General features: G+C 49.3%; 1 protein-coding gene across 1 annotated transcript; it reads left to right on the top strand.

Moving 5' to 3' along the window:
* The first annotated feature begins 544 nt into the window (after positions 1-544).
* LOC106980908 (leukocyte immunoglobulin-like receptor subfamily A member 6) lies at positions 545-9,292 on the top strand. Its single transcript, XM_053210651.1, is given in 9 exon segments — positions 545-1,621; positions 1,826-1,861; positions 2,028-2,312; positions 2,458-2,757; positions 2,995-3,150; positions 3,153-3,275; positions 3,581-3,880; positions 8,788-8,835; positions 8,977-9,292. Coding segments are annotated over 9 exon segments (1,434 nt in total). The 5' UTR covers positions 545-1,572; the 3' UTR covers positions 9,114-9,292.
* Positions 9,293-9,495: the final 203 nt, after the last annotated feature.

Raw genomic sequence — 9,495 nt, 5'->3', positions numbered from 1 at the left:
ATCTGGGGGACAAGACTGTGAGGAGGCAGGAATGACTCAGGTTTTGATGGAGAGAAGATGCTGCTGTCACAGAAAGAGAAGGTCAGAGAGAGGAAGTGTGTGAGAGAGAAACAAACCCACAAACCCAAGCCCAGATCGGAGGGGTGGTTCCCCCTGCGAGTCGCTGAACCGTATGATAACGTGTTTTCCATCCTTCTCATCTTGGGGTCACCCACACTATGACAGCCCCATTGGGTCCTCCAGTCAACTGAGGCAGGTGTGGGACACCTCTTAATTTCTCACTCCCTTCCACATCTCACATGATGACAATCCAGACAGTTTTGCCCTGGAACCCTCCTCCATGACCCCATCCAGCACCACAGTGAAGTGTAGTCAAAGACTCCAGACGTCATGTTGGAGCCACCATATCAGCTTTCTCCTGGTCCCCACTCCAACCCTCACCTCAGATGAAGTGTTTTATTCTCATGGCTCCAAACCTACCTGTCACTGACCCTCATGTTGGAGCCACCATATCAGCTTCCTCCTGGCCCCCACTCCAACCCTCACCTCAGATGAAGTGTTTTATTCTCATGGCTCCAAACCTATCTGTCACTGACCCTCCCGTGAATACACGACCTGCCCACCTTTCTCCACCTTCCTCCCGTGAGACCCATGTCTCTACACATGGCCCTCCATGTGCTGACACCAGGCTGAGGTAACCTCTCCAGCCCCAGCAGGGCCCACTCCTCCCCACAAGCAAATTCACCTCAGTTCACCCCCTCCCTCCCCAGACCACACACACTGAGTTATAAATACACGTGTGTCTTCCCAGGATGTACTCGCTGAGCACATCTGAACACAGCAGACTCTTCCCAAACCTCCAAGGCCATGAAAACAACAAAGAACTCTCGCTGCCTCTCCCTACCCGATTGTGAATGTATTTGTTACAGAGATTATGTGAGTGGATCCCAAGAACCCACAACACCATGTAGAATTCAAATCAGCTCATCACGCAGTGGTCAGATTAAGGTCAGAGTGTTAACACTGCTGGCTATCAACACCATCCTCCTACAGAACATGAATCTCCAGGGCCTGGTGCCATGACTGGATGTGGTAACTACTCACTAAATGTTAGTTGATTGACAGGGTGGTGGAAGGAAGGAAGAGAATTTGCATTTACGGAACTCAGGAAAGGGAAGTGTCTCACCCAGATCACACAGCCTCTGTAAGAGGCACAGGCAGAACTGGAACTGAAATTGGGCCAGCTCCCAGGTCCGGCCCACCCTCCCCGACCTTGGCTTCTGGGACCAGAGTCACTCTCTGGACTTGGGCTTGGCGGGGAACAGGCAGAGCGGCAGGGTCGCGTGGGGTCTGGTGAGACTCACATCTGGTCTGAAAGGTCGCAGGGCCTCTGCTGTCGGGCGTCCTTCAGGGAGAGCAGAGCAAGGCCCCGGAGGGGGTGTTCCCCTTCCTGTAAGGCCTCTCGTGAGGAACCCATGATGGGGACCACGGAGCCTGGGCCATGCCACACCCTGTGCATGCGTCTGTCCTGTGGACTCTGAGGACTTTTAAGCTGTCTGCACCGCTGGGACCATGGGAGGCAGCGTCAGGACCCAGACCCTCACCGCCCTTCTGTGTCTCGGTGAGCTTTCTGGACAAGAGGAGGGATGGGTGGCTCCCGCCCTGCCCCCAGGCCCTGGGCCCTGAGAGACCTCAGGACTTGGGAGGCATGTTGGGGGCAGGACTTCTGGGGGCCAGAGAGTGACCCCCGTGCTCACTGGGCTGACTGGGCCTGGAACAGCTACCTGCGGGTGGGGGGACACTCTCACAGGGAACTCTCTTCCAGGGCTGTGTCGGGGTCCGTGGGACCAGGTACAGGCAAGTGAGTGCTCCCCAGACCTCCTGTTTCCACCCAACAACCCGCCGGGCAGCTGGGGGGCACAGAGGGTCTGGGCTGATGGTGGCCAGTCCGGGAGGGGCCTTGGGGTGACCGGTGGGAAACAGGGGACAAGGGCACCCTTGCAATTCCCCATCTGACTCCTTTCCAGGGTACCTTCCCAAACCCTCCATCAGGGCTGACCCCAGCCCCAATGTCACCAGGGGGACCCCTGTGACCATCTGGTGTCAGGCATCTCTGCAGGCTGATGTCTACTATCTGTATAAAGAGAGGGTCTCTGAACCCACGTCCATGGAGATCTCACAGGAGTCCAGCGACAAGGCCAGTTTCTCCCTTGGATTCATGAGTCCGCACAATGCAGGGCGATACCAGTGTCAATATCACAGCAGGAACGGCTGGTCACAGCGGAGTGACCTCCTGCCCCTGGTGGTGACAGGTAAGGCAGAAGCTGGCCCCTCCCCTGGGGCCCCTCCTCCAGGTGGAAGGGAACAGAGTGTGGCCTCAGGGGACTCTCGCTCACTGTCCACACTGGGGTACGTGGGGCGATGGCCCCTTTAACACTGCCCCTCCTTCTCCCTCAGGAGTGTACGACCCACCCTCCCTCTCAGCCATCCCAGGCCCTGTGGTGGCCTCAGGAGGGAACGTGTCCCTCTCCTGTAGCTCACCACATCCATGGCAAACCTTCCGTCTGCTGAAGGAGGGGGGAGCTGATGCGCCCCGACATCTGGAATTGAAGTTCCCTCGTGAGAAGAGGCAGGCACTGTTCCCTGTGGGCCCCGTGAGCACCTCCCACGGGGGGACCTACAGGTGCTACGTTTCTCCAGCTTCCTACCCGTATGTGTGGTCACTCCCCAGTGACCCTCTGCACCTTCAGGTCACAGGTGAGGGGCCCCTGCACTGCCCTGCCCCACCTACTTCCTGGGCCCAAATGACTGACCTAAGCCGTGTGCCCAGTGGAGCCCTGGGGGTGATAGAAAGTGGGTGGGGCACTGGCCTCCTGAAGTCAGACGACACATGGAAGCTATGGTGGAGCGGGGGTACTCATGAGAGCCTCGCCTCAGGCCCTGGGACCAACGTGGGGTGTGCATCCCCTGGTGCCTCTGTCCCCTCCCGTCCAGGCGCCTACAGGGAGCCCACCCTCCCAGCCCAGTTGGGCTCACTAGTGCAGCCTGGAGACAACCTGACCCTCCAGTGTCACTCTGAGGCCGGATTTGACACATTCGCTCTGATGAAGGATGAGGGGCTCACACCTCCCGTGTGTCTAGATGGGCAGCCCAGCCCAACTTCTCCCTGGGCTGTGTGACCCCCACCCACGGGGGCCAGTACAGATGTTATGGTGGACACAACCTCTCCTCCACATGGTCGGTCCTGAGTGCCCCCTTGGACATCCTGATCACAAGTGAGGAGCCCCCTCCCCTTGACCAGTCTGTTCAGGACCCTGGACACATGGTCACTGCTTGGGGTGATGGGATCCAGGCGGAGAGTCAGAAGCAGAGGCTGAGATGGGGCTGTGGTCTAAGGAAAGAGACTGAGAAACGGACAGTGAGGGCCAAGGAAATAAAGGACACTCATAAGAGAGACAAGAGGAGCTGAAAGGGAGTCACACAGAGTCCCAGCAGAGAGGACAGTCATCACCCAGCTCAGGGTCAAGGGTGTGTGAAGGGGGAAGCAGATCTATACAGGTCATGAATTTTCCTCCCATAGGCCTGTACAGGAAACCGTCCCTCTCGGCCCAGCCGGGGCCCTCAGTGTCCTGGGGAGAGAATGTGACCCTGCAGTGTCGCTCGGAAATCTGGCTCGACACCTTCTACCTGTCCAAGGAGGGGTCACCTGCTCCTCCCCAGCACATTCGTCTGCAGGACACAACTGCACCTTATCAGGTCAACTTCAACATGAGTCCTGTGACCTCAGACCATGAGGGGACCTACAGGTGCTACGCCTCATCCAGCACCTCTTCCTACTTGTTGTCACACCCCAGTGACCCCCTGGAGCTGCTGGTCTCAGGTGAGGAACCCAGACTCTGTGTCCATTTTGGACCCAGACACTTGGGTCACTGCCCTGTTATGAGACAGCTTTGGGATGGGATGGGGAGGAGGAATAACAGGGGGATCAGCCACCGGGTGATCCCTCCCCACAGGGGATGGAAAAGATAGGGAGCCCCATGCCGTCTCCATGTGTTACCGCCACAAGAGGGATGGGGCAGCACCAGGTGGTTGCAGGGAGGAGACTGAAGAGTTTAAAGGACGAGCTTTGAGCAGAGCAGTGGTGCTGAGGGGGACATGAGGACCACAACCCACAGCCTCCTTCCTGTTCCAGACAGCATTAGGAGTCTGCAGAGCGTCACCTCCATGGGCAATCCTCATGTCTGCCGGGAACAGAATCTTCTTAGCCTAGAGGAAACACAGCCTCCCCAGTCCTAGGCTGAACTTTGCTTTTCCTCTGCACTTCGAATATTTACAGAGAGGCCGTTCCCACAGGACCTGGGGCCAGGGGAGGTGGGAAGTGAAGGGAGGGGCCTCATGTGTGCAGCAGCATTGAGCTCATTGGTGCCCACTGGGTGGTAGTCAGTGTGAGGGGAAATGCATGAGGGAGAAGAAGCCTGTTTGAGTGCTGAGAAAAGAGCAGACTCTGCCTCTGTCCTTGGTGCTGATATCTAGAAAATAAGAGGATCGTGGCACCTATGGAAATAGGTCCACAATATGAAGGGCAGAGTAGGGGCGTCTCTCATTTTCTGGTCAGGAGGATGGGGGTTCACTGGAAGTCATAACGCAGGTTGTGTCAGTTCAGCCACTCTTCACTGAGACATTGACAAAACCCTATTCAGATCTGAGAGTTTGTTCTCTCAGTTGTCAAAGGCAGAATCCCATCCCCAATTTAAAAGACTAAATCGGTTCTGAACTTCGGTGTCAGTAAGTTCGGTGGAATTCCTCTCTCTTGGGACTTCAGTAACCACTGACATTTTTTGAAAGGAAGGAGGGAAAGGCTGGATTTCTCCCCAATTTCCGTGAGCACCCGATTGTCAGCTGGATCAGGCCATCCTCCAAAACATCTTTCACAAGATTTCATGTTTCCTATTCTCTCCTCCCATCTGAGTGGTACTTGTTATTTCTTGATATTTCTGTCGTCATTTGATCAAAGCCTATCTCATATCTGTAGATCTCTATATTTTTGTTCATGTGTCCATCTGCATGTTTATTTTGTCATTTATCTTTATTTTGCATTTCTTATCAGTCGTCATACCTAGATGACAAACTGAATAATTAGAAGCAATGTGAGTTATGGTAATCCTCGCTCCTAGAAAAATGCCTGATGTGTGGTGTAGAATCCATCATTTATTTTCAAAAAGAATAAATTGATAGTCAAAGAATAAAACTGCTTTGGAAATAATACAGTCACAAATCAGGGATGATAAGGAGCTGGCTGATGTGAAGGAATGATAAGGTATCCAGACTTTCACTCCATCACACTCCTGATTCTCAGAGCAAAATGAAGCCTCAAATGTTTATTTTTTGCCTCCTAATTAGATGGAAGATGAGACGCTGGAGATGCTTCCCTCCAGGCGTTGAGATTGTCATTAGCTAGTTTCAGGGACTCCCTCGACATGAGAGAAGAGATTACTTATGCATTCCTATGTCTCCTCAACCACACTCTATTTTTGACTCTCATGAGTAGTTGATACCCTCAGCCCATCACAAAACAAGCCAGACTCCAAGAAGATGAGTGAGGAGAAATTCTTGATTATGGCACTGAGCTGACAGGTTCAAATTCTGTCAATGAATGCAGGTGACACAGTGGACACGCAGGCATCTCAGCATGATTTCAGTCTGCCCTGATCACAACAATCACTTTGTCCACATTCGCTAGCCTCAAACAGCCAAGATTACACAGCAGAGAATCTCATCTGAATGGATGACCTTTCTGAGTTCCATCAGCTCAGAGCCAGCCTTTAGGAAAGCCTGAGACAGTGACAAATGTGTGGATCTGGAGGCCTCCAAAGAGGAGGGTCCAGCCCAGGAGAGGGTGGAAAGAGTAGGGGCTTCCACACCAGGTGTCCCTGATTCTGCAGTTTCAGCGGAGATGAGAGTTAGGTGGGCTGGATGAGGCGTGGGTGAATGAGGATGATCATGAGTAGACAGAGGCCTCCTACTCACCTCCTGATGCCTCTATCTCAGAATCTGAACCGTGGTGTCAGCCTCCATGAGACACTCCCCTAAAGAAGAGCCTTCCCTCCTGTGGGCACCATTCTGTTGCCCCCTGTGCAGACCTGGGGGTCTTTGTGTCACTCGGGGCACAAGTGGGGCCACACACAGCTCCCATGAGTAATTTAGTCACCTGTTTGCTTTTTTTAAAATCTTTTTATTAATTTGTCTATTTTGGGTTTGTTTGGTTTTAAATGTTATTTACTATAATTTTTATTTTATATTTCTAAGAAGTCAATTATTTTTCAATGGAACCCTTCTGACTTACTGATAATAATTACATCCATCACAAGAAAATTGAAATCTCGCTTCTTAATTTCCAGACTATACATATATTTTATTTGCATTAAATACCACATGATACCTATATCAACGTAAAATGTTAAGATGGGTGTGAAGGTCTTTTTAAGGAAATACCTTCTTTTATCACTCAAATTATTTTCAGGCAAACACAGCAAAAATTTCTATTTTCTAAGCATAGAATTACTGACTTATCTATTTCAGTTTATTTTTCCATTACTTCAGGGGCTTATTAGGGAAAAAATCATTTTTAAACAACAAACAAGGAATTTTTCTCCAGACAACTGAACATCTCATGAACAATTATATTTTCTCCCTGAATTTGGCCATGGTGAGATACACTGAAGGCTCTTGACTTGTTCTATGACATCTATCATTCAAACACTCTGATGACATATGTCATTCATTCTTTTTTTTTTTTCAATTTAATGTTTATTTATTTTTGAGAGAGAGAGACAGAGTGCAAGTGGGAGAGGAGCATGGAGAGAGGGAGACACAGAATCTGAAGCAGGCTCCAGGCTCCAAGCTATCAGCACAGAGCCTGACATGGGGCTTGAACTCACAAACTGTGAGATCATGACCTGAGCTGAAGTCGGACACTTAACTGACTGAGTTACCCAGGCACCTAATTCTTACTTTCTGAATTATATAAGCTTACTCAAAATTTTTACATGGAGATTATAAAAAGCAGCGACCTGAAATTGGTTTTTGTTTTTTGAAATCATTTTTTTTTCATTTTTAGGTCAAAGCAGTTAAAATATAGTTGAAGGATTACCTAAATTTTTTGCTCACCCAGTTTGCTAACACCACTGATTTTCTCTTCCTTACGACTTTGAGATCAAGACTGTGATGTCTTTGGTTCTGGACATTTATATGGAGAGAAGAGAGGTTATATTTTAAGATAAAAATAAAATAATTAGTCCTCTCTCCTTGAACCCTTACAGCAGTTTCTAGAGTTCTTCATGGCAGATAAAGAGAGAAACACAAGGAAAGAGTGAGATGAGTAGGAAGAAGTGAAAGAGGAGGAATTGAAGGAGGAGGAGAAGGATGGTAATAATATTGATGATGATGAATATGACGGTGGTGATTATGACAGTGGTCACAGTCATGATGATGGTGGTGGTGATAGCAATGATGATGGTGATGATGTTGAATATGATGGTGGTTATTTTGATAGTGGTCATGATGATGATGACGGTGGTGATGGTGATGATGATGATGATGATGATGATGATGATAATGATGGTGATGATGTGGAATATGCTGATAATGGTGATGAATATGATGATACTGGTGGTGGTGATGATAATGAAGGTGATGATACCAATTATGATGATGATGAAGCTGGTGATGATGATGGTGATGATGAACATGGTGGTGGTAATGACCATGATTGTAGTTATGGTGATAATGATGCTGATGATGGCAGTGATGGTGATTATGGTGATGATGATGATGATGGGATGGTGATGATAATGGTGATGATGGAACTTCCCTCATCTATCTTGTCATACCTGGTCCGTTTCGTGTCACCAGGCCCCTACATGCCACCTCCCTGTTCTCTTCTAGACCCTCATACAACCACAGACATGGCTTCATTCCTTACTGAAGAGCATGCTTAGAACTTTTTGGGGACTTGCTCTTCCCAAAGCCTGTGACTCACCTTCTCTGGTCCTCATGTGACTCCCTTCAGTCTTCTCCTATTAAGGATTAAGCTGAAATGTCACCTCCAAGTGAGGCCTTCTCTGTGACACTGTTCGGAACTACCTGCATACATAGACTCACAGAGAATCACAATCCAAGGCAGAAATACCATTTAATGTCCCACTAAGTTGATAACACCATTTAGAAAATATTATGAATCTGCATATGTGTGTGTATGTGTCACACTGTAAGTATACCTACCTATATGAAGAATGATTTAATGAAAGAACATCTGGATGAGGAATTTGCAAGTGAAGATTGAAAGTCTGACCTGGAGGAAGGAAGCTGCTGGAGACAGAGTGAAAGGGAACCTGCCCCAGAGTTTCAACCTTCTGTGCACCTGAAATTCAGGTTCCCGTGAAAACCAACTCCTCATCCATGGATCCTGGGTGCTCAGTTGTTGAATAAATACAAGCTTTTACACCTACAACTTCCCTTGCATGGTCCTGTACCTAGAATGAACAGGAGAATACAGAGGTTCAAGTGTTTCTGCACAGCAAAGCTCTGCTCCAAAAAGTCAGAAGAAAGTTGCAATTCACAAAACACAGGGAGACAGAAATAATCCAATGAGAACAGAGGGTATGCTTAGGGACTACATAATAGTTATATCATGAGAAGTGGGGGAGATAGAAGAACCCACAGGCCAGGGGATAAGTTTGAGTTCATCCAGCTTCTCATCTTCCCCCACTTTTTATTTGTTCCCCAAAGCAGCTGACGCCATCCTCCCATCACAGAACAAGTCAGACCCCAACAGTGGTGAGTAGGCGAACCTGTCATGGGACTGGTGTGGAATGTGAAGTCTTGTCAAGAAGAGGCGGGTGCTCTGAGTGGACATCCAGCATCAGGACAATTTTTGTCTCCCTGACCTCAGTGTCCTCTTTTTTCCTCAATTCCTAGACTCCCACTCCAAAGATTACACAGTGGAGAATCTCATCCGCATGGGCATGGCTGGCTTGATTCTGGTGGTCCTTGGGATTCTACTATTTTGGGATCACTCCAGTCAAAGGAGAATCCAAGATGAGGCCAGGAGGTAAACACAAGAGACAACAATGCCAACAGTTAGTGTGCCCGGGAATTTCTGCAATAGTATGTGGGCCCTGTGCCGTGTGAACTCCTCACTCGTCATTGTAAGGAGGAGGACTCATGGCTCATGTACAGGGAAAATGCCTGGACTGTTCTGCCATTAAACTGTGGACTCTCTTTCCCAACCATGGTTGGGTTGTCTTGACTGGCTCTTTTCTTTCTCCTTTCGCTGAAACCAGCTTATATCCCACATTGTAGATATCACTCCACACCTCCATATACCATCACGCTCTGGCACAGTTTTAGATAACCCATTTTCCTCCACTTCTAATCACCATGTACCTTGAGGTCCATGAAGAGGTCTCCATCCATTCAGTTCAGATAATGCAGGCT

Source organism: Acinonyx jubatus, chromosome E2 (assembly GCF_027475565.1).
Source record: "Acinonyx jubatus isolate Ajub_Pintada_27869175 chromosome E2, VMU_Ajub_asm_v1.0, whole genome shotgun sequence".
NCBI classification, from domain to species: Eukaryota; Metazoa; Chordata; class Mammalia; order Carnivora; family Felidae; genus Acinonyx; species Acinonyx jubatus.
This window is presented reverse-complemented; position numbering and strand designations above follow the sequence as displayed.